Genomic DNA, 25,178 nt, shown 5'->3' on the forward strand with positions numbered 1-25,178 from the left:
CTACCTCTGCTATCTAGTATTGAGTTGGCACACAAAAACCAGAAGTACAGCCATAGACAGTGGGATGCCCGGGTACAGTCCGGTAAGAGATCCTAAGTACATACTCAGGGCAACTAGGCTATCCTGCAAGTCACTCCATCAGGCTACACTTTTTTGTTTTGTTTTGTGTTTTTTTTTTTGTGTGTGCTTGCTTGATCAGAGCTAGCCTGGGTACGTTTGCCAAGCTGGAAATTCCACCTTCTTCAGCTCCCATGTAGACATACCCAGAGACCGAGACTAGAATATCTGATAGCCCAGTGGTTAGGGCGCTCAGCTGGGGAGGTAGGTAAAGCAGGGTCTAGAACTACTAGGCTATTGGCTATTCTGGGGTGTGTCTCTAACCCCCCCACGCCCCCCCAACAAATAAAAAACGGCCAAAGGTCGTGGTTTCATTTCGGATCAGAATGAAAACAAATTTTGAAACCTTGCTTTTTGAATCCTTGAAATAGTTGTTTTCCAGCCAGCCCTTATGGTAAATAAAACTCTGGCATGGTCTCTGCAGGCAGACGGCTAGGAGATACCCAAACTCTAGGCTGAATTCACTGTCGTACAACCTGGATTTTGTTCTCCAGGTTCAGCTCCTCGTTCAGGAAAGTCCCTTCTCCCGACCAACTCCCCGCCCTGCAAGTGTTCTGGCACGCGCTTCCCCCTCCGGCTTCGCCTCCAAGGGTATGTCTACACAGCAGCTGGGAGTGTGTTTCCCACCATGGGAAACCAGACCTGTGCTAGAGCTGTTTGAGCTAGCATGCTCAAAACAGCAGTGCGCCCAGGGTAGCCAGCCAAGTATGTCCCCAGCGGGGTTAGGTGGGCGTGTGTGAGAGCTATTTGTAGAATACTTGTATCTGGACTGAGGAACTACTGGAGTTCTCACCGAGACCTAAACCAATTGTAGCCCCCGTGGTATCTACCCTCCTGGCCACAGATGGTACAGCCCTATTATAGTTAGCTGCTTTCCAGTAAATAAGGCTGAAGTGCTTTTGCTTTCATTTGGAGGAGATAGTTGCTGTCCTCAGCAGGTGCCCTTTGGAATCCAAGTGTGCTGCAGAGTTTGGGGGATTGCTTTCATGCCCTGGATTCCTGGGTGCCCTGGACTGCCTTGTGTTGCAAGAAGGAAACCCCCTGCTCTGCATAAGGATCAGCTGATGCTGAGTAGCGTTTTTCTATAGTGCTGTGCCAGTGACTCCTGATGCTTGGCACACCTGCTTCCTGGCCCTGCCCGTGTGGAGGGGCGTCTGTCTCGATTTCCCATGAGTGCCAGGGTCCTGCTGAATGATTTGGTGGTGTCTAAGGGATGTGTGGGACAGAGCCACAGTCTGAGGGGTGAAGGGGAGCTCTGAGAGAGGCTCACTCACTGGCCAGGTGATTCTCAGCCTCCCAATAAGGCTTGTGGGGACAAACAACTGAATTAACTCTGAGAGAGCTGGGTGAATTCGTGAATAGGATTATGTGACACACGGGGCTGCTTGTGATGGTGGGGGAACGGCTCAGCCACTCTGGGACTCACTGCCGGTTTATATCTTATGTTCCTAAAAGCTCCAGCTTCAAGGCTTCATCCTGGGCTCTGAGGTGGCACTAGACATTTTCTCTCTCTGGTGCTGTCTGGTTCTTGGTCAGGGTCTAACTGATTGTCATATGGGGGTCGGGAAGGAATTTCCCCCCCAGTCTGATTGGCAGTGGTCTTGGGGACTTTTCACCTTTCTCTACAGGGTGTGTGTGAGGGTCACTTGCCAGGTTTATCTGGGTTTATCTCTCTCAGTCATTTCCCTGCCATGGCAGGGGCCTCATGCATCTGTGCACTTTGGTCCTGCCTGTTCTCTTTGTGTGACACATACGAGCCTCATCTCCTGTGGGCTGTCCTACTTCAATCTAATTTTGGTTGCGGGATTTGGGGTTTGGGTCCTGGGTGGCGTTGGTGGCCTGTGATGTACAGCAGGTCAGACAGGAAGATCTGGTGTGGTCCCGTCTGACCTTAAACCTTATGATTCTTGAGGTCACCTGTGTACGTTATGAAAATGCCCTGTTACAGTCATTCCGGCTCAGCACAGAATCTGTCCCCACACCTCCACTGCTCTTGGAACGCCTTTGACTGCTAGTGTAAACGCACCAGCGTGTTTCTCAGCACTGTCCATTGTTTTCAGAGCACTAGAGAGGGGACAACCATGGCTGTCAGCAGCAATGTAGGGATCACTCTCCCGGTATATCTGGGGCTTCCCAGGGGCTGGGTAAGGGTCACATGCAGGCTGGCTCTCTGATGGCTCCGGGTCATAACATTGCGAGTCTCACAGTATCTGGTGTTTTCCCTTAAACCCCCAGCTCCTGGAATGACAAGAGCCCATGAGAATCTCCGCTTTCATTTGCAATAGCTGTGGCTCCTTCTCTTCCTATTCCCCCCGCCCCGCTCTGCGGGTAACCCTAATTATTTAAAAAACAACCCAACCCTACAGTCCGTGTAATTAAAGCTAAGATTTAGTCACGGGTATTTTTAGTAAAAGTCATGGACAGGTCACGGGCAGTAAACAATAATTCATGCCCCGTGGCCTGTCCATGACTTTTGCTATAAACACCCCTGACTGAATCTTAGCTGCCCAGGGCTGCCGAGCCGTGGCTGGTGTGGCTGCCTCAGGGCTGCTGCCCCAGCCACCCTGGGACCAGTGCTCAGGCGGTCCCCGGGGCCAGCCGCACTAGCCGTTGGTAGGATAGTCCCCAGGACCAGCTGCCTGAGGTTGCTGAGCAGCAGCCAGTGCAGCTGCCTCAGGGCTGCTGCTACGGTTGCCCCCAGGGCCCTGCTCTGGCTGCCCCAGGACCGCTGCTCAGGTGGTCCCTGGGGCCAGCTGCACCGGCCGCGACTCGGACGGTCCCTGGGGCCAGGTGCAGCCACCCCTGGGGCTGCTGCTCTGGCTGCTGCTTGGGTGGTCCCAGGGGCGGCTCCAGCAGCGGCCCCCGGGGCCCGTTGCTCATGCGGCCCTGTGGTCAGCCACACTGGCTGCTGCAGCTGCAGAATTTCATGGAGGTCGCTGAAAGTCACAGATTCCGTGACTTTCCGTGTCCTCCATGACAGACTCGCAGCCTTACATGTAATTAACCAAGCCGGGTCACTTCTTCACCTTTCCCACTTGCTTGTATGTTGTATCAGTCTCCTCTACCCATGACCTGTCTGTGTCTTTAGAGTGTAAACCCTTTACAGCAAGGATTGTCTCTTCTGTGCTTGTACAGCCCCAGGCACGATGGAGCCCCAATATCTGCTGAAACCATTTGACACTTCCGCCAATATCTATATTTGCTACTAAAAGTAAGTTTCTAGCCTCAGGGTTGTGACGAAAAGTTAGAAAATGTGGACCCCGAAGGGAAATAAAAAGAACCCACTGTATGTTATTTTTGAGCCAATCTCATGTTTTCTAGAAGCCTGGTCCAGGGTGGGGGGGGTTTTAGGTTGTCCTCCATGGATGTGCCCGTGCCTACGTTTTGCAGTGTGGGGGGGGGAGGGGAGGAGTGACTACACTGTGCCTTCTACTCTAGTTAACTCAGTCTCCTGGGTGTGCCATGGTTTCTCAATGCAGGGCGTGTGGAAGGAGGGGAAGATGATGCCAACAATTGTGGTTTAAAGCTAAGGGTTCTGTGATCCTGGGCTCTAAGCAGTTCATATGATACCAATTGCTCCTCTTGCCCAGAAGAAAATATTTTTTTCTTTTCCAATTGTCTATCTGCTTCTGCTTTTAGAAAAACAAAAACAAAAAAAGTAGTATATTTCTAACATAGCCCACACCAGTGCGGCTTCTTATTGTTTCCTCATCTGTACATGGGCCTTGCCAAGAAGAGGAATGATCTGGAAAGAGCATTTTGCTGCTAGTCAGTGGGTTGATGTTGAACTTGTAAGGGGAGCTTTTGGTGGGCTGCTTTTGTGTGCGTCCATTCTCAGTGGTGGTGAATGCTGGATGTTTTAATAGGTGCTTGTGTTCCGAAGGGCTGCTATTCACTAGCTTGTGAGTAGGTTCACACCATCCCCACTGGATGGCTGATAATTAACCTCCTGCCACTTGGGTTTTTAAATCACCTTGGGGCTGGGGTGGGAGGGACTGGTCATGGCCAATGAGATCTACAAATAAGCACATTGCAGGGCAGCTGGAACTATGAGTGAGAATTTAATGCCCATGCTAGCAAAGGGCACATAGCACTAGTTTGAACCAGTTATGGTTCCAGGAAACACCGTGCAAATTTCCCCCACCCAGCTCTGCGGATGCACCTCCATCCTGAGCGGTGTCACTTGCTCTGGTCCATGCTGGGCTCTCTCTGCCAAGGACTGACAGTCTTTCACTAATGATTAAGAGGAGGTCACCAAAGTCGTTATGACTGTAGGCAGATTTGAACATGGGTCTCCAGAAGTGAAAGGCTAGTGCCTGGATGTACTGTCCTAGCTCACTCGCGACTGGCTTCTATTGTATACTGTCTCAAAGAACCCTTTCAGAGGAGGCTAACTCCACAGGGAAATTCCAAGGAAGTGGTGTTACATAATTCGCACATGCTCATTGTATTGAATTCTAGAGCTCAAGTCAGAAGGGAAGGAAGTTGTTTGTGTTCTTCCTGGCATGGACCTGGCTATGGGTTTGTGAAGTTCCTCCCTGTACACCATGGCCACTCACCGCATGATGGTAGCAGCAGGAATAGAACTGAGTTCATCCTACTCCAATAGGGTGACCAGATGTCCCAATTTTATAGGGACAGCCCTGATTTTTGGGTCTTTTTCTTATATAGGCTCCTATTACCCCCCCACCCCCGTCCCGATTAATTTCACACTTGCTGTCTGGTCACCATATACTCCAAATGCACAGGTCCCCGCTGTCTGAGCTAAGGAAGGATCTCTACCGGCTGTTAGCGGAATAGGCCCCAGTGTTCACAGCTGAGCAGTCCTGATTCCTTCCATCAGAGGGCCACAGCAAAGCCCTCTCTTGGTTTGAAGTGAAGTTCAAACAGGCAAATCCAAATGAGCTCCCTGGATTGCATCTGGTGCACTTCAGGCTCCTGGAATGTTTTTAATTGCAGTCGAAGAGAGTTCCTATACCTGCCTGATTCTAGGAGAGACTTTGCTTGGGAACACTCCCCACTTGAGTATGGCAGTTCTGGAAAAATCCCATGCTGGAATTTTTCCTGGCATTATTATTGGAATGTGTGGTACAGTGTAGGACTGGACTCAGCTGAACACTGCTCAGACCTCAGACTGGAGAGACCTTGCCTTGAAGACCCTTGATCTAATGCCCATTGCCTTTATGCTTTCCAGAGTGCTCAGCAACCATTAACTAGTCCCTGTCACACCTGAATGGGCGCTAAGCCAGCGTGATCCTCATTTTGCAGAAGGGGCATCACTGCAAGTCAGTGCTAGGGATATGGTGGGAACCCAGGAGTCCTGCCTCGCAACCCTGATCTCTCTGCCTTTCCTTTTTCAATCTGCTTTGGTGCTGCCTGCTAGTTAAAGTAGAGTGAGACAGGAGGGAGAACTCTAAGCAAGGGCTAGCACCGGACTAGTTTTACTGTCCCATGAAAATATTCAAGATGTTGAAAAAATGACCTGTCTCAAATAGGGCTGAAAAGTCAAAACCAAGGAAATTTTCACAAACTGAAAAATAAAAAAATAATCCCATTTGGGTCAATTTTGACCAATTTTTATTGCTTCTTTACTATAATTAGTTTAAGTTTAAAACAAAAAGTGATTTCAACCTGGAATGTCAAAATGAAACTTTTTGACAATTTTGTTCAACTCAAAATTTTTTATTTTATTTTTTTTTATTTATTTTTGTAGAAAAACGACCCTTTCCCCGAATGGTTTCGGTTTCAACTAATTGGCATTTTCTGATGAAAAACAGTTGTCTGAAAATGCCTGACTAGCTCTACAGTCAACATACCGGGCATGGGGAGAGAACTGAATGAGGGAGAGGAAGAGAAGCTCCTTCTTGTTCTTAACGAAAGAGCAAGAGCTGTCCCCCCCGTTACTAATCCCCAATGCTGCTGACTTGGCACTGATGGCTCATTGGGTTGTATTTTTCTCCCAGACACTGTAATGTGGCTATTTAGACATGTGACACTCTTGATCTTTAATCTGAATTCTCCCCCACCCACTCTCATCCTCTCATTTCTTCTTGTGCTGAGTTGTTATAAAAGCTGAGTTGTTATAAAAGCCCTCCTTTGAAAGGTCTCTGTGCCCCGACCCTCTACTCTAGCAGGCTGAGAACGGAGCTGGTGGGCAGGTGACCGCAGTCTGCCTTGCGTGACTGTGTCCTCTCCCTCCAGTTCTCTTGAGGTTGTTGTGCTCTCCCCTCGGAGAGTCTCACAACTCGGGAGGAGTCGTCATCGCTTGATGAAAAGACCAGGACAGCTTGAAAAAAAAACAAACAAAAAACACCCCACGTTTCTCGTCAGTTCGGGGCTGAGGAACGGTGAAGTTCACAGCTCCTTCTGGCCCTACCTCAGAACATGAACAAAACTTCTAGTGGCCTTGAGTCAGAGGGGATGGGAGGGCCCCAGGGATTAACAAAGGCACCTGTGGAGTCTTGAACAGCAGGAGGATCGTGGGGGCTGGGTGTGACAGAAAGAGCCTTGACTTGGACTCTGTGAGACAGAGAGACGCCGTGTGTGTCACAATGAGCTGGGCCTAAATACCACTTCTGATTGGTGGGGAAACACTTAATAACCTTGACTTTTGAATTGCCCTCATTAGACTTCAGAGGTGACAGAGATGGATGGCTTGGAACTACTGTTCTAGGCCATCAGCAGACTCAGGCAGGCAGAGGCTGCCATCCATATGAGGCTACAGGTGGCTGAAGTCTCCCCAGTCAGCCAACCTCTGGCTATTGGAATCATTAGTTTAGGACAATGGTTCTCTATGGCTCATTCTCTCAAGAGAGACCTGTGCATTAACCCACCTGCCCTCCAAATCACCCAGTCCAATGAGGCTTAGCAACCAAATGTTTGATTCTTGGATAACGAGGGAGAACTTAGCCCTCGGTGCATCTCTTCTGTGGTACGCTCAATCTGACAGTGCTGAGCACTTCCCAGTGCTGGATGATGTCTTGCTCCTTAGGGGAGGTCAGCAGGTACTGAAACTGCCATGGCTTTTGGACAGCTTCCTGTCAGCTGCTCCTGCATGCTACAGAAACAGAGCCTTTGGTCTGGCAGCAGCTGAGAAGATAGTGACTGTTCTGGCTGCTTTTCACCCGCTTGGAAGGTCAGAGTGCACCTGTCTTCCCTTTGGAGATGTGGTGTCTTAACTCCCTCAGGGTACAGAAAGCACCAGTCTTAACATCTAGGCTTGGTGCCTTACTGTGGGCGTCCATGTACCTCATGCAAGCTGCCCATGTGCCTGGGCATGATTCTGCCCAGGGAGGTCGGGGCTGGAATGGCAGAAGGTGCTGCTGGCCAGGACGGCAGTCCACTGGGAGAGCTATGTGCTGTGGAGGGGTCAGGGGGCTCGCTCAGTGCCTGTCTATCATTGCTGTCTCTCCTTATGGATTCATTGGTCCCTTCTGGCCATGCAATCTTTCTGATCAACTAGTCTGGCCTTCTGTATAACACAGGCCATAGAACTTCCACAGAATAATTCCTAGAGTGGAGCTTTATCAGTAACGTCCCATCTTGATTTAAAAATGGTCAGTGATGAGGAATCCACCCCAACCCTTGGTAAGTTGTCCTGATGGTCAATTACTCTGACTGTGTTAAAAATTGATGCCTGTTTCGAGTCTGAATTTGTCTAGCTTCAGCTTCCAGCTGTTGGATTGTGTTAGACCTGCTAGATTGAAGAGCCCGTTATTAAATATTTGTTCCCCATGTCGGTACTTGTAGACTGGGATTCAGTACTTCCTCTTTCACGAGGGCTGCCAGTGGCGGAAATGGAATGTGGGATTTGCCCTGTGTTAACTGCAGTGCGCTGGAGGCCTTTGCGACATGTTCGTGATAAGATAATGCACTCGCAGCACTCCAAAGAAGTAAGCAGAGGGACTGGACCTGCAAATCTTCTCCTGGGCCTCCAACCCAGGACACAAATTGTATCGTAGTGGGCGTTGTTGGAATCCAGTCCTGGTTAGTGAAATACATCCATTGAGAGAAGGGAAAGTGCGCAGAGCTGTGCCTTTAGGGTCCCAGTGCATTCTAACTACCAGTTTTTTAAACCTTACTCTGGAGGAAAAGTCCCTCCCTAGGTCATGTTAATTATCTTCAAACAATCAGTGAGTTAATTGCTATTCTGGTTGCAGATCCTGTCAGGTGGCAATTGTCATCTGGAAAGTCCCTGATCCCGCTGACAGGCAGGTTATGTAAACTTGGAAGTATCTCTGTGCCTCAAGCCAGGGGGCTTCAAATTTTCAGAGCGTGGACTAGAGCTTTCCTGTCCCACAAAAATGTGAGATATCGAGAAAATTCCCAGCCCCGAACCGGGATGAAAAATCAAAAACTTGAAAATTTTTGCCAGTGGAAAACCTGGAAAAAAATTTGGCTCAATCAAAAGATCTTGATTCAATTTTGATCTTTGTTCTTTGAACGGCTCTCCTTCCTTTCTTCCTTTTTTTTTTTTTTTAAATATAAATGTACTAAAAATTTCAAAACAAAAAGTCATTTTGTTTAAAACACGTGAAACTTCCTGTTTTGAAAATGGTAAAATGTCCATTTAGACAATCTCAAATCTTTTCTTTTCCCAGGTTTTTGAGTTAGGAGATTTGTCGAATCCAGCCCCTGTTTTGTGAACAGATTTGGCTTTGATGAATTGGCATTTTGGGGGTAAAAAACCAAAACTATTTGTGGAAGAATTCCTGACCAGCTCTAGCGTGGAACTTGTGATGATACAGTGATTCTCAGGTAGCCGCTCCACCCCGTTCGCAATTTCATAACATCCCTGTGGTGACTACTACAGCCATTGCTTACCTGGAAAAGTAATTTGAGAAGTATTAAATGTAATTTAGCAGCCTTTGATTGCCATGTAGCAGCTGGCAAAGGTGTTCCTGGAGCTTAAAGAAGGAGTGTTTCACTTAACTGATGCAGAAAGCCAGCCAGTGGTGTGATTTTTTTTTATTTTTTTATTTTTTTATTTTTTTTTGAGAGATCCATAAAAATGGTGGCTTAATAAATAAATGTCATGGTGTCAGCTATTTTCTCTCTTCTCCCCTCGCCCACCGCTACCTGATTCTCTGCACACGGCTGAGCCACGTCCAGGTATTTAGGCCCAGCAAATAACTTAGTGGTTCCCCAGGCCTTTTGTTTCTTGTATAACTGGTTAACTTAACACAGACTGTTTTTTCCACCTGGGAATATGTCTGGGTTGGGCCATGGAATGTATCCAGGAGGCACCTGGGGCCAAAAATCCTATTTAACGAACTATTGGGCTTATCTGAGATGTCTCAGAGCCCGATCTGTGGTTCTGTGTTGACACGGTCATCATCTATGACTGGTTTCAGAGTAACAGCCATGTTAGTCTGTATCTGCAAAAAGAAAAGGAGTACTTGTGGCACCTTAGAGACTAACAAATTTATTTGAGCATAAGCTTTCGTGAGCTATAGCATGCTTCCGATGAAGTGAGCTGTAGCTCACAAAAGCATATGCTAAGATAAATTTGTTAGTCTCTAAGGTGCCACAAGTACTCCTTTTCTTTTTGGTCATCATCTAGTGAATTGCAGAAGATGGATCTAACAGGGTGGAGCCCAACAGAGTTTGATCTTGCAACACAGACAGGACTAAGCTGTGTGTTTGAGAGCTGTTTGAAGGCGTTTACTCGTAATTAAAAAACTTGTAATTAAAAAATGTGGCCATTTTCTGGCAACGGAAATATTCATGTAACCATTCTGCTCTTTCTCAGTCTTTTACAAATTTTTCATGGAGATTTTTTCCCTCTTATCTTTTGGTTTCCCTTTGTGAGGGTTTCAATTTGGGGATTCTGTGGGGCAATTTTCTCTCTGTTCTGTTTGCACTGACAGGTTTACTTGATCTGTTTAGTCATGTGGCGGGAATCTTGTCAAAACTGAAAAAAATCATTTTAGAAAATGTCACTTTACAAAAAAACCCATATCCTTGGAACGTTTCTTTAAAAAACAAACAAACTTGATCTGTCAAACTGTGATGAAAACAACTTCCACGGCTCTTGTGATCTTTTTAAAAAAAAAATGTTTTAACCAGCTCTAGTGTTAACCACATGGCCAAAGAGCAGGAGAGCCCAGCAGCTCTAAGGAGGAAGGGGAGAGGAACAGGCATGATCAAGTGGAATGAGACTGCGGTGAAATGACTTTGAGGGAGGTGGAGAAGGAGATTGGAGCAAAGGGCCAATCAGTAGCGGGGAAAGAATGACCTGAGTGCAAACTGGGTGTAGGACTAACGTGTATCACTCAGAAGCTTCAAAAGATAATTGCAATAAACCATCTTGGGGTTGGTCTGCTCACAGGTGTCTCACCGATTTAATGATATCGGTTTCTGAATTGAGCTAGTTAAATTGGTGCAAAAACTATGCAGAGAGCAGCCCTTAACTGGCTCTGCTCCTGTCCCACAGATGTTTTCTCTAAGGGAAAGGTGTGCAAACACAATGCTGGGGGTCCAAAATAACCAGAGTTTCTGAATGTGAGTAAATGCAATTGAGAGGGGCTGTAGCTTGCGTTAATGGGTGAGAGATGATGGAGGGTACAGGAGAAGAATCTGCTGTGATGCTTCCATGTGGCTTTGAACACCAGCGACGCACTTGTGCATGCTGGGGACAGGGCGAAAGGAAGTGGCGGGACAGGCTTTGTCCATGAGCAGGGGCCTGCCAGTTGGTGCCCAGTCCTGTGGCTGAGCCACACCCAGCAACAGAGACCAGTGTGCTCATTGTTGCTGAACTGAACCAGGCTTCAAACGCAGGTCTGCAGCGAGGCCAGGGAGTGCACTAACCCACTGTAACACATGCAGCCAGCCACCCACCCACCTCTGGTGACATTTACATATAGCTATCATGAGCAGGCCAACTGGAGATAGCTGTGTCTGGCAGCTGCTGGAACCCAAATGCTGATGAGCCCTGTGAGATCTGGGCTAGGGCGTGAGGTACCCCAGGGCCGTTCTCACACTTCAAGGGGCTCGGGTCGGGAAGGGTGACTTTCTGATTTGTTGCCTTTCAGGGATGGCTGGTTGGGAGGTAGATGATTAAACTGCAGACATGGAAGGGAAAGGACCCTACCGCATCTACGACCCTGGTGGGGGGACACAGGAAGAGGCGGCCGCAGCCTTTGAGCGGCTGGTGGAGGAGAACACCCGGCTGAAGGAGAAGATGCAGGGGATAAAGTCTCTAGGTAATTGCTGTGGTGCTGGACTTGTGTGGGTAGGGGGCGTGGCTTTTATTTTATCCTTCTCCTTTCTGGAGAGTCCGCTGCCTCCCTGTGACAGACCCTTGCCTTGCAGCCATGATGCCACATCCAAAAGTGCATGGTGCTCTGACTGCTTCATCAGCTAGAGGGGGTGCTACAGAGAGACACCCCTCTTTTTCCCCACCCCAGGGTGCAATTGCTGGCTCTGCAACACTCCCTAGCTGGGACATTGGAAACTGGGACTATGTATTCAATGTGTAGCCCCTCTTAACCTTTCCTGAACATGCCCTGGACAACTGATACCCAAGGGGTAATTCCCTGCCTGGGAAACCCCTCCCAGGTATGAATTATGCCATTCTGCAGCGAGGGGCGCAGCTGGGCATACCTGCAGCAGGGGCTAGCTCGTCACTGAGAAGGCAACGCAAAGCTCTTGGCTCTCTGTAAAATCTGCTATGGTGCCGGCAGGATCTCTTGGCTTACGCACAGGGACGTGCGAAGGGGCTGAGACACTTGCTGTTGGTGTAGCCTACGGACAGGCCCGTGGTCTGTGCTAAATGGATGGGTTGCTGTGCTGATGCATGGACGAGAATTGAGCAGTATCTTAAGGGTGCTCAGCTCCTCCGGCATCTTTCTGTGATGTACCTCGGGAGCCATGATCCAGCTAGCGTTTACTTTTAAATAAGGTTATGCTCACGTTGAGCTGCCACCTGACGCTTCCCACCCCCAATCCGTTTGACGGCTTTTTCCCCCTCTTGCTGTAGTGGGACCTGATTACACTTAGTCCACCTCACTGCTGGCTTCTGCGCTGCACAAGTAGGGGAATCTTTTGGCCCTGTGGACCCAAATAATGCAGACTAAGGCCTGATCCACACTGAAAAATTAGCTCGACCTAGCTACATCGCTCAGAGCAGTGAGAAATTTCACCTGCTGTGTGCCGGGGTTAGGTGTAGCGCCTGGTGCAGTCACCGCTAAGAAGACGGGATTCCTTCGTCGCTGTAGGCAGCGACTCCATGCCACAACTGCGGGACTGTCACTGTGCCACTGGAGTGTAGATGTGTAGTAACATCTGAGAGTTCACAGGCAGCAGAAGACTGCGATGCACCATTCCGAGACACCTGACAAGATGCTTGAGTGTGGGAAAAGATTAGGTCTTGTTGTTGTATTACCCACTGGAGATTAAAGGGCTTGGAAAAGGGACCCTCCTGGCCCAGAGTGAGGTTCTCTGGCTTAAGAGCAGAGCTTTTAAAAACTGAAGAAGACATAGGAAATACAAAATCTCCCCTGTAAGATGTGCTGTCCTTGATGTTTCCATGCCAGAGTCCCTCTGTGGCAGAGAAGCAACAACTGTAGTTCCAGGGTGGGATTATTTGCTTGGGAAGAATTATTTCTGGGTGAAGAAGGCCATGTGGACATTTCCATTTCTTCTGGTTGTGAAATACAAGTTGGGGAGGGGATTTATGCAGGCTGGCCTGGGGAACTGGCCTCTGGGGCATGGCAGCTATATACTAGGGAAGGGTAAATACCAGGAAATGCGAACTCCTCTGTTTACTGTATACACTAGGAGAACTGCTGGAAGAGTCCCAAATGGAAGCATCAAAGCTGCGGCAGAAGGTGGAGGACCTCGTGAAGGACAATGAGATGCTGAGGTCGTCTTCCTCTTTTGACAAACTGTCCGAAATAACAGGTATGAAGGTGGGAGGCTTACCCAGGGAGAGCCGTCCTCTCCAGATTCAGGAAGAGGACATAAAGTATTTGTCTGAGCAGATTCACACTTGGCTGGATGTACATACGTACGTACACACACACGCCTCTGACCCTGATTTCCCAGGGAGTTGCATGGCCTGTGAGGTGTCCTTGTTTCCCACATCAGTGATAGAATGGCCTGTGAGTCTGTGTCTTTAGACTAGCATGTAATTGCAACCGCTGCTCTGCATTTGTGGAGGGAGAAGGTCAGAGCAAAGTTTGGCAAGTCGCATCTGGCCTGCCCGTTAACCTTCCCTAGTGCACGTATATTAGGGATGGTGTGCCTAGCCTGTGTTTGCCAGAAGCTGGGAATGGGCGACAGGATGGATCACCTGCTCTGTTCATTCCCTCTGGGGCACCTGGTATTGGTCACTGTTGGAAGACAGGTTTCAGAGGAACAGCCGTGTTAGTCTGTATTCGCAAAAAGAAAAGGAGTACTTGTGGCACCTTAGAGACTAACCAATTTATTTGAGCATGAGCTTTCGTGAGCTACAGCTCACTTCATCAGATGTTTACCGTGGAAACTGCAGCAGACTTTATATACACACAGAAATCATGAAACAATACCTCCTCCCACCCCACTGTCCTGCTGGTAATAGCTTATCTAAAGTGATCAACAGGTGGGCCATTTCCAGCACAAATCCAGGTTTTCTCACCCTCCACCCCCCCACACAAATTCACTCTCCTGCTGGTGCTAGCCCATCCAAAGTGACAGCTCTTTACATAATCAAGTCGGGCTATTTCCTGCATAGATCAAGGTTTTCTCACATCCCCCCCACCCCCATACACACACAAACTCACTCTCCTGCTGGTAATAGCTCATCTAAACTGACCATTCTCCAGGTTTAAATCCAAGTTAAACCAGAACATCTGGGGGGGGGGGTAGGAAAAAACAAGAGGAAACAGGCTACCTTGCATAATGACTTAGCCACTCCCAGTCTCTATTTAAGCCTAAATTAATAGTATCCAATTTGCAAATGAATTCCAATTCAGCAGTTTCTCGCTGGAGTCTGGATTTGAAGTTTTTTTGTTTTAAGATAGCGACCTTCATGTCTGTGATTGCGTGACCAGAGAGATTGAAGTGTTCTCCGACTGGTTTATGAATGTTATAATTCTTGACATCTGATTTGTGTCCATTTATTCTTTTACGTAGAGACTGTCCAGTTTGACCAATGTACATGGCAGAGGGGCATTGCTGGCACATGATGGCATAGATCACATTGGTGGATGTGCAGGTGAACGAGCCTCTGATAGTGTGGCTGATGTTATTAGGCCCTGTGATGGTGTCCCCTGAATAGATATGTGGGCACAATTGGCAACGGGCTTTGTTGCAAGGATAAGTTCCTGGGTTAGTGGTTCTGTTGTGTGGTATGTGGTTGTTGGTGAGTATTTGCTTCAGGTTGCGGGGCTGTCTGTAGGCAAGGACTGGCCTGTCTCCCAAGACTTGTGAGAGTGTTGGGTCATCCTTTAGGATAGGTTGTAGATCCTTAATAATGCGTTGGAGGGGTTTTAGTTGGGGGCTGAAGGTGACGGCTAGTGGCGTTCTGTTATTTTCTTTGTTAGGCCTGTCCTGTAGCAGGTAACTTCTGGGAACTCTTCTGGCTCTATCAATCTGTTTCTTTACTTCTGCAGGTGGGTATTGTAGTTGTAAGAAAGCTTGACAGAGATCTTGTAGGTGTTTGTCTCTGTCTGAGGGGTTGGAGCAAATGCGGTTGTATCGCAGAGCTTGGCTGTAGACGATGGATCGTGTGGTGTGGTCAGGGTGAAAGCTGGAGGCATGCAGGTAGGAATAGCGGTCAGTAGGTTTACGGTATAGGGTGGTGTTTATGTGGCCATTGTTTATTAGCACTGTAGTGTCCAGGAAGTGGATCTCTTGTGTGGACTGGACCAGGCTGAGGTTGGTGGTGGGATGGAAATTGTTGAAATCATGGTGGAATTCCTCAAGGGCTTCTTTTCCATGGGTCCAGATGATGAAGATGTCATCAATATAGCGCAAGTAGAGTAGGGGCTTTAGGGGACGAGAGCTGAGGAAGCGTTGTTCTAAATCAGCCATAAAAATGTTGGCATACTGTGGGGCCATGCGGGTACCCATAGCAGTGCCGCTGATCTGAAGGTATACATTGTCCCCAAATGTGAAATAGTTATGGGTAAGGACAAAGTCACAAAGTTCAGCCACCAGGTTAGCCGTGACATTATCGGGGATAGTGTTCTTGACGGCTTGTAGTCCATCTTTGTGTGGAATGTTGGTGTAGAGGGCTTCTACATCCATAGTAGCCAGGATGGTGTTATCAGGAAGATCACCGATGGATTGAAGTTTCCTCAGGAAGTCAGTGGTGTCTCGAAGGTAGCTGGGAGTGCTGGTAGCGTAGGGCCTGAGGAGGGAGTCTACATAGCCAGACAATCCTGCTGTCAGGGTGCCAATGCCTGAGATGATGGGGCGCCCAGGATTTCCAGGTTTATGGATCTTGGGTAGTAGATAGAATATCCCAGGTCGGGGTTCCAGGGGTGTGTCTGTGCGGATTTGATCTTGTGCTTTTTCAGGAAGTTTCTTGAGCAAATGCTGTAGTTGCTTTTGGTAACTCTCAGTGGGATCATAGGGTAATGGCTTGTAGAAACTCGTGTTGGAGAGCTGCCGAGCAGCCTCTTGTTCATATTCCGACCTATTCATGATGACAACAGCACCTCCTTTGTCAGCCTTTTTGATTATGATGTCAGAGTTGTTTCTGAGGCTGTGGATGGCATTGCGTTCCGCATGGCTGAGGTTATGGGGCAAGTGATGCTGCTTTTCCACAATTTCAGCCCGTGCACGTTGGCGGAAGCACTCTATGTAGAAGTCCAGTCTGCTGTTTCGACCTTCAGGAGGAGTCCATCTAGAGTCCCTCTTTCTGTAGTGTTGGCAGGGAGACCTCTGTGGATTAGTATGTTGTTCAGAGGTATTTTGGAAATATTCCTTGAGACGGAGACGTCGAAAATAGGATTCTAGGTCACCACAGAACTGTATCATGTTCGTGGGGGTGGAGGGGCAGAAGGAGAGGCCCCGAGATAGAACAGCTGCTTCTGCTGGGCTGAGAGTATAGTTGGATAGGTTAACAATATTGCTAGGTGGGGTGAGGGAACCATTGCTGTGGCCCCTTGTAGCATGTAGTAGTTTAGAAAGTTTAGTGTCTTTTTTCTTTTGTAGAGAAGCAAAGTGTGCGTTGTAAATGGCTTGTCTAGTTTTAGTAGACAAGGAAGACAGGTTATGGCTTGTCTAGTTTTAGTAGACAAGGAAGACAGGTTACTGGGCTAGATGGACTTTTTGTCTGACCCAGTATTGGCCCTTCTTATGTTCTTAATGTAACAGCCTTCTGTATTGGGGGGGCGCGGGGGAGAAGCTCCAGTCAAGTCAATGGAGTTGCATGGGGTAGGGAGCAAATTCCGCACCTGCCTGAGGCTTTCAGTTTGCGGGGAGGTAATGGTGCCCTGCACCCGGCAAAGCATATCCATGAATGGGCAAGGCCTGTGTGACAGCTGTTATTTTAAAGTTGTCCACTCACAGGGACTGGCTGATGAGACAGGGACTGGCTGCAAAGAGACTGTCTAAGCCCTGGACCTGACCTTTCAGGATAGCTGTGTGAAGCATCCGAACAGGGGAAGTTCCAGCCACTTTACCTGACAAAGCAGACTGACCAAAGGCAAACGCCTGGGAGTTAATGCACACAGTCTGCATTTGCAGGGCGCTACCTGGGCCACTTACCCACCGAGCAGTCACTGGCCAGGGTAAAGAGACAGGAGAAGGTTGGGCAAGGTTGGAAGCCGTTCCTCAGTGCCTGTTAGTCCGTTGCTGTGGGTTAGGTGGGAGGAAAGTCTGCAGTCTGACCTCTCTCTGCAACCTGTTGATGTTACAAAACACTGTTGTTTTGTAGCCAGGGGGAAGGGATCGGGCCAGCTGAGTAACATTTGTTGCCAGTGCAGAATTTCACCCAGTGGAAGCCTGATTTCCCTTTCCGCTCCGGGGAACGGGATGGAGGTTTCTGTCTTGTCCCACTAGCTGGAAATCATGGTTCTCTCTGACTTCTTAGCCTGTCTGGTCTCTGCCTATTCACTGCTCTCCTGTTTACCAACATTCACAGCTGTGGTGTCCTCTGCCTTTTACAGGAGGTGAACCAGAGCCCCGCCTGTCCCCCGCGGGTCCAGGCAAAGCTGAGAAGGAGCAGGATACAGAAGCTCAGAAGCCTCCATCCACTGTAAGTCTGATGAAAGGGGGGCATTTGCCTGTTAACCCTTAGCAGCCCAGACCCTGAAATTATCAGGCAATTAAACAAAACAAACTCGGAGACTTAAGGAAACAGACACGTCGAAGGGGTAGAATTTCTCCCTGTTTTGTTTCCCACATCAGTGATAGAATGGACTGTGAGTCTGTGGCTTTAGACTAGCATGTAATTGCAACCGCTGCTCTGCGTTACAGCATTAGAATGCAGAGCCAGCTACCGTTATCTACGCCCATTCACTTTCCCTTCAGGGGCTTCCATCCCAACTCTGACCCCTGTAGACACAGGACTTGCTCTCTGTTTGTGGGGAAACCTGTCTGTCACTGGATTCGAGTCCCCAGACCTGGAGGATCATCTTTACAATGCATAGAGCGGCTTAAAGAGCTGACCCGCTGGCCCAAACCATTCCTGTGCATTAAGCTAGCTGGTGGAACGGGGAAATATCTCTCTTCCCTGCTGCCCCCATAATCTCCGTCCTCCCTTTTGCTGTGACGGAGCATCGCAGGATTTGGTTTCCCTGGTGGGGGCCTGACTCCCCTCTCTTCTGTTTCAGGGATCTTCGTCAGAGTTCGAAATTGTATCTGGTGAGGACAAGAGGTTTTCCCAGGAGAGCAGGAAGTCGGTGAGTCATCCTGCCAGCTCGGTTCCTTGGGGGGAAGCTCATTTGGGACTTGAGACAGAGCTATTAGTAACCAGCGGGGGCACAGCGTGTCCACGGGCAGGCGGTGGGGACTGTGTGAGATGGGCAAGGCTGTTTGTTTTGGTTTCACCTACACTGACAGGATTTGCTCTTCCTGAATGGGAATGAAGGCCGGGTAGGTGGTGGACGATCAGGGGCAGTAGCTAGGACTAGAGTGCTGATTCCCAGCTTGTCTAAGGGAGTAGCAAGGCCAGAGGAGCAGCCAGCCAATTCTCCCCACACCCACTTCCCCATCGCCTCGCCCCGTTTCAGTCCCTGGTGTGATGCACGGGAGCTGCGGGGCGCACACAAGAACCGCCGTGTGATTGCTTTCCTTGGCCGATTTCCCAGGACGTGGTCAGAAAGCTCACAAGGGGAAAGCATGAGGCTGCTGCAGAAGGGCCTCGTTGCTCACTTATGCAAATGGGCCGGCGCTGGTGACTTCCCTCTGGGCAGGTGCCGTAGGCTCTGTGCAGCTGGGCGTTCAGCCAGGGGGGCAGGCCATCGGCCTGGGAAACCGGGCGCCTCGGGGCTGAAGAAAGGGGCCGTAAAGTCCTGAGTGATGCAATCGTTGGAGCAATCTGGTGCTGCACGTTTCGTAACCCTTTCGGTCTCTGCGCAACTTGACAATCGCTGGGTTATTTCGCCCCCCGCCCCCACCCCGCACTGTCCCCCTGCCCCACACATAGTTGATGGGATTTTTTCACCCACCCTGACCTATTTAGGATCCTCTTAGCCCCCTGTTAACTATCCCTGTGAAAACCACCATAGGACTCCACATGGCTAGCAGGCTCGGCTCAGCAGGTGCCCGCTGCTGGCACAGCAGAGCTGGGAGGGCAGGGTCCCGACTGAGGCCCATCGGGTAGCCTGCCCTCAGCTGGCCTGTGGTAAGCTTGGCTGTATCCCTGACAGGAGTCCCAGAACAAATCTACAGGTCTAAGGGGAGCACATCCTTTGAGAGCATTGCCAGTCACTGCCTCCCTGCCCTTCTCGCCCACCCTGTTGCTTTGAGCAGGCTGGGGATGTTTTCCTGGGAGTCTGTCCGCAGGCTGCAGTACCTAGCAGGCTGATTCAGACTGAGCTGTCCGAACGAGGAGGAGCTGAGCTGCTGAGGAAGGGGGCACTCGCCCCCTAGTGTCCACTTACTGACTGTACCTGTGTTTTGGTTCCCAGAGTCTGCCAAGGGGGGAATCCTTCCCACTCTGCCGGCACTATGGTGGAGCGAGTCGCTGCACCCTTTGCTCTGGGTCCAGACCACTGTGTCCGAGCCGGGCAGCATCCGGGGCAGGGGAGGGAAATAGGACAGTAAAGAGAATAGCTTCTTGTTGGATAAAAACAGCCCCAGTGCCAGATCCCAGAAACCCGTGCTGCTCCACTGGGACAGGTCCCCGGGTTTGTGCGAGGCCCAGCCCACGAACACATTTGCACCAGTTTCACTAAAGGCTGTGACTTATAGCGGTTTGTTTAATCCAGTGCGACTTTGTGTGTGGATGCTCTGAAATCAGCTTATATCCGTCCAGCTTCCACCATCCATTGAGAGGTGCCAGCTCAACCAATTTAAACCCCATAGGGAAACTCACCCCGTTTTAAGAGGAAACCAGTGTGCACAGAGAGAAACCAGGAGCAGGCAAGAGGGTGGCTGGGTGCATGTGTGGCAGACACATGAGGTGGAGTGATGAAAGTCAGAAGCGTGTTATGTTGTCACGCCCTTTGCTAGTTGGTGCTGGGGCTGGAATAGCAGGGAGCTACCTCCACATACCAGCAGCTCCCCCGGCAGATGCTGGGAATGGAGTTCGCTCCAGTAACTTTACTGCTTGCCGTTGTCTTAGCCAGTTTTCTCTTGGCTTGTCTGAGTGGCAGGGGGGCTTTACAGCTGACCTGTGTGCTACCTGGCTGGGCAGATATGAAGGCTGACAGTGCTGAGTGCGAGCCAGGCATGGTGTGCCCAGACAGGGTGCCCTCCTCAGCAGCATTGCTAACGGTGATAAAAGCTGATGGGGCCAAAAAGTCACAGGGCTGAGGACGGCCTGTGGTTTGTGAAGCTGGGGGATGTTGCTTTTTCGCTTTCCCCTTTGAGTCAGCCACGGGACGCGTGAGAGGTGGATGTGGACTCCTGCAATTCTGGGATTTCCCGGGGCCATGGGGGCAAAAGGACAGGGGGGTGGGGTGGGGTGGGGCGGGGCGGGGCGTGAGTCAGACAGCCCGGGGAGCGGTGCCAGGCTCTCTTAGAAGGTGAAAGGCTCACAAGACTCTGCCCGGGGCAGGCCCCATTCTTGGTGGACTGGCCAGGTGGCACACAGGGTGAGACCTGTTCCCTCTTGGGAGTCATGGCTCCAGAAGATGTCTTCGGTCTCCTAGGTTACCAAACAGCTAAACACCCACAATTGCTTAGGGCAAGTCAGGACTCAGTAGCTGAACGGTGCAACCGGGAGTTCTGTCAACATGTGCTTAAGTAAGTGGGTGTGCGGGGTGACGCACGCCGGCAGGTGTGCCCGGCCACGATAAATACAGCCTGGGCCAATCTCGGCAAGTGTCTGTCTTGGGACCTGGATCCCCACATGCCCTGGGGTTACTGGGAGCAGGACAACGGCAGAGACAAAGCCCAGCGGAAGAGAGGAATTACGTGGTAGAGGCAAGAGAGGGAGCTGCGCCCAGCTGAGCTTGGAGAAGCAGTGGAGGGCTGCAGGAAGGCCGGCCCATATACCAGGAGCTACAGAGGAGGAGGACCTGGCTCTAGCAGTGAGACGGAGAGGAAACGGATGAGACAAGTTCTGAGCGAGGCCGGAGCAGGTCCAGGGGATCCAGCTCCCATACCGCACCAGGTAGCACAAGCTGAACTTGTTCCAGTGTGTAACTCAAAAGCGGCACCTTCTGGCACTTCTCAGCGAGGTGGGGGCAAGAGGAGTCGCCGCCCATTGGGTCCCGTTTGCTTACTTGTCCCCCAAGAGGCGGGGCATTGGAGAATCTCCCTGGACTCTGGCATTTGATTGGCACCACAGCCAGAGCAGGGTTGTGTACCGAGTCGTCTGGGCGAGCTCTCCTACGCGCCAAGATTCCTGTGTTATCCCAGGGCTACCCACAGTATGTCTCCCAGGGGACTGTCCTTGAATGGAGACGCCGGTGGGGAAAAACCTGCACCGGGCTGGTTCAGATCTCACTGGCAGGGCACAGGTGCGTTCTGGCTGGCCATTGAGGGCAGGCTGGGACTGGTGCTTGCCAGCATTGCCTGTGTGGGATGGGTGATGGAGAGAGAAGCCGGGAGATCCTAGAATTCTGGTAGCCACTTGGGTTTCATTGTAGTGTCTTTTGGGATGTAGAAGGGCACCGTTGTCTAGTCACACAGAAGCCACTAGAGGGCACTGGAGGCTCAGAGTCCTGCGTGGAGGGAGACACTGTTCCTTCAGCAGGGAGAAGTGCGAATTAGGTCGAGAAAGGAGGACCCCGGGGTGAACCCCCGTAAATCCCCTGTGCTGTATGGATGCTCTGTTGGGTTCTGTTTAGGGGTCTGAATTGGCCCCACATTCATTTGCCGCTGGGCATCTCAGCGGGAGGATGAGCACCAGTTCTCAGAGGCTTCTGGGTTTGGCTGCTATCTTCTACCTGCTGGAAGGTGCTTGCTAAGCTACCTTCACTCCCCTTTAACCAAGTGCTTTGTCAGGGAGTGCTCGCCTGGCAGGGCCGAGGTGAGGCTAACTCCGCACTTGAGAGCCCTGGCTGGAAGGTGCTGCTGACATGCCAAGAGAGGCTGCCTGAGTGGCTGGCTGCCTCCTCCCTTGCACAGCCCTGCTCTCCCTCAGCTCCACGGTGCGAGGCTGCCGGGCTGACCTCTCTGACCACCTGCAATTCCTCTCCCAGGAGGCAGAGCTGCAGAACGAGGACACTAACCTGATGCTGCACCTGCAGCGGCTGGAGAGCACCCTGAGTGTCTTCGCCGAGGAGCCGGACAAGAACCAGGTCTTGGCTCACCTGGGGCGCATGGCCCTGGAGTTTAACCGCCTGGCCTCCAAAGTGCACAAGAATGAGCAGAGGACGTCCGTTCTGCAGGTAGGGACATTCCTTCTGCACACAGCAGAGAGGCCTGTGGGATCTGTCCGCCGTAGGCATGCCTAGGAAACTTGCTCTTGCCCCCTCCCTCCATGTAAATCCTGCAGGGACCTCCGCCGGGGAGCACTGCCTAGCTGCTTTTCTCTGCACTCTCCCTTTTCCTCTCCTCATTTCTTCCCCCTCCACCACACCAGTCCCTCCTTCGATCTTTTCTTCTCTGTGTCCCCCTGCTATCTGTGTGTGGGGAAACTGCAGGCTCATCTGTGTCCAGCCTGCTCTTGTGCAGCATCCCCTTGTCTCTTCCCACTTCCAGCCATGACCAAAGCACTAAGTGCCTGGGGCAAGGGGGAAATCTCTCTCATGGACAGCTTGATTATATAATTGCTCACTATTGGCCATAGAATGACTTGCATCTTCCTCAGAAGCATTGATGGCAGATGCTGCCGAGAGACATGCTGCTGGGTTAGCTGGACCATTGGTTCGATTCCTATGGTCTCTAGTAGGGTTGGCCGCTGTAGGACCACCCTTTGAAGGCCTGAGGTCATGTTCTGCTTGTGAGCGAGATGTGTGGTGCCCAAGGGATAGGTGTCTGTGCGCTTCTCTCCTCCAGTCGCATTAGTGGAGGAGAGACCAAGTCATAGAGCCCAGTTGGCCATGCTGGGCAGGGACCTGGCCTTGTTAAACCAAGGGGGGTTCTGTCGCTGGAATGCACTTTCACTGTATGTCAAGGGGACTGTGTGAAGCATGAGCCTAAAGCCACTTGCTGTTCCTCTGGCAGACGCTGTGTGAGCAACTGCGTAATGAGAACGAGGACCTGCGGGCAAAGCTGGAGAAGGATTTGGAGCAGAGGAACCAGGCTACGGAGAAGCTTAGGTGAGAGCAGGAAGGATGTTGGTTGGGCAAGAGGCGGTTGGTGGTGGGGTGGATCGGAGGGAATTGAGCATCTTCCCTGCCCTGATGGTTAACTTCGTCAAATGCTGGTTGCTGTATGAATCCTTGAGGGTCTCTCAATCTGCATTTCTGTTGTGCTCTTTCCGCTGCAAAGGTGTGAGAACCTGGAGTTGAGGAAGATGGTGATGATGAGCAACAAGGTGGGCGTGAAAGGGGACGGTGTGGAGAGCGCTGGCCAGCAGCAGGTAGGAGCAGCCAAGACACTTCCTCTTCCCTGTGCCATCCTGGGACAGCTCCCACGCCACAGGGATAGCTCCCACCCTTTGCAACAATACCCTGATCGCACCTTGGAATGGAGTCCCAAGTCCAGAGCACAGTGTGATCCTGGAGGGTGCCAGGAAGCCCTCTTGGCAAACCCCCCCATTTATCTTCAAAGCATCCTTTAACCCTTCATAGGCTGATATTTTTAAACTTCCAGGGCCCGATTCTCCCCATTGACCCGTGTTGCTGGGGTGGTGCCCCTGACTCCAGCAGTCACCCTCTGTAGAAGGAGGGCTCCAGGGTGGGAAAACAGGCCCTAAGCTTGGAACATGTGCAAGTATTTGTTTCTTTAAGAGGCTTATTTTGGAGGGAGGGACATAAAGCTACGGCAGAGCTAGGTGTGATTCTGCCATGCTCCCTGCAGCCTTGCTGACTGCCACTGGGTCAGTGTTGGCTACCAGCAAACCTTGCTGCGGCGGGGAAGTGCAAAGCGGCAGAGCACGGCTGCTCCCCTCCCCCATTGCCGAGAGTTGGGCTGGAAAGGAGCAAGTCATTGTAAGGGGAGGAATGGTCTTGGGCCAAAGCACAGAAATGGCGACCAGGGCTTGGCCACGGAGCTGGGGTGCAGACCCCCTCTCCACACTGGGGAGGATGCTACTTCCGCAGCAGGAGGTCGTGAAGCCAAGTGAATGCGGGTGCACTCACTAACCGTTGACTTGAAAACCCTGTGTGACTGGGAGGGCGGGTGATTGCTCTGTCAAACCAGCAACAGGAGCGCGCGGCGGATTCCTGTGCCAAGGGAGGCAGTAAAGCAGCAGGGGCCAAAGCCGAAGGCTGATCTCCCTTGAACTAGAAGGCGTCCCCCGCCTTTGTAGGTGCAGGGCTGGCTGCTCCCACCACATCCGCTTCCTCAAAGAGGGGGAGATGTCCCTTTCCCCCGAGAAGGGGGTGGGGACAGGACTGAGGCAGACACCAGGTGGCGCTGTGCGGGACCCACGCCTCCTGGGGTCCAAAAAGCAATTCCTGACACTAAAGACATCTAAATTCCTCTCCCCTGCCCTACCCTGCGCTTGCTCGGGTGGCTGTTGGGGGGTGGCTAGTGGTGGCCAGAATCAAGGGATTATGGGGACAGGCCACTGGACTCTGCCTGGGCTGCAAGTTCAAGTTGGTTACCTGCAGAGAGACAACCAGCGCAAGGCTGGTGTCGGTGAACCACGGGGGTGGGTTCTGCTCCCAGCCATGCGGGGCTGACGGCCATCGCCGTGCAAGACAGCATGAGCTGTGTTTCTCAGGTGCGCTGGGATGGCAGGGGACAGCTGAGGGAGGTGGGGCAGGCAGCCGTTGGACGCAGGACTTTTCTCCCACTTCCCTGGCTCTGGGATGTGTCTGGCCCAGCTGCCAGGAAGGTCCTGAGGTTCTCTATTTGCGCTGTCTTCCAGAGTGGGGCACTGGCAGAGAAAGCATCGGGCAAGGGCGTGACAGGGACAAGTGAGAAGAAGGTGAAAATCCTCGAGCATCAGCGTAATGAGGTGAGCTGGGCCCGCTGCGGAGCACCACGGCGCACACAGGAGCTGTTGGCTTAGCACGTTGGCCGTTTCCCCCAAAGGCGGGCCAGGCCTGGCTCACACGGAGAATGAGTTGGGTGGCCTAGTGCTAATGTACGCGCATTACAAAGCAGTCCCACTCTTGGCATGATGGGGGTCTTACAGTGACGTGTCTGCTCAGGACAGGCCCAGGACTGGGAGAGTAGCAGGGGGCTGTGGATCAGACTGAGGCGCCCTGGCAGAGCTGGGCAGGGGGAGCGCTGGGGGAGCGGGGGGCTGTGGATCGGACTGAGGCGCCCTGGCAGAGCTGGGCGGGGGGGGAGTGCTGGGGGAGTGGGGGGCTGTGGATCAGACTGAGGTGCCCTGGCAGAGTTGGCGGGGGAGGGGGGAGTGCTGGGGGAGCGGGGGGCTGTGGATCAGACTGAGGCGC

The 25,178-nt window shown here is 51.3% G+C and overlaps 1 protein-coding gene across 3 annotated transcripts in view; it reads left to right on the forward strand.

The window, feature by feature from the left end:
- Positions 1-25,178, forward strand: part of TNIP1 (TNFAIP3 interacting protein 1) — a 49,127-nt gene that overhangs the window by 11,743 nt on the left and 12,206 nt on the right. For all 3 annotated transcript variants that reach the window (XM_073355313.1, XM_073355312.1, XM_073355314.1), the window contains exons 2-9: positions 11,151-11,321; positions 12,898-13,020; positions 17,217-17,305; positions 17,883-17,951; positions 21,864-22,052; positions 22,831-22,925; positions 23,098-23,188; positions 24,644-24,733. In XM_073355313.1, the coding sequence (XP_073211414.1) occupies positions 11,189-11,321; positions 12,898-13,020; positions 17,217-17,305; positions 17,883-17,951; positions 21,864-22,052; positions 22,831-22,925; positions 23,098-23,188; positions 24,644-24,733 (879 nt within the window). In that variant the 5' untranslated portion in view covers positions 11,151-11,188. The remainder of the gene's footprint in view (positions 1-11,150; positions 11,322-12,897; positions 13,021-17,216; positions 17,306-17,882; positions 17,952-21,863; positions 22,053-22,830; positions 22,926-23,097; positions 23,189-24,643; positions 24,734-25,178) is intronic.

This window comes from Lepidochelys kempii, chromosome 8 (genome assembly GCF_965140265.1).
Source record: "Lepidochelys kempii isolate rLepKem1 chromosome 8, rLepKem1.hap2, whole genome shotgun sequence".
In the NCBI taxonomy this organism is placed as follows: Eukaryota; Metazoa; Chordata; order Testudines; family Cheloniidae; genus Lepidochelys; species Lepidochelys kempii.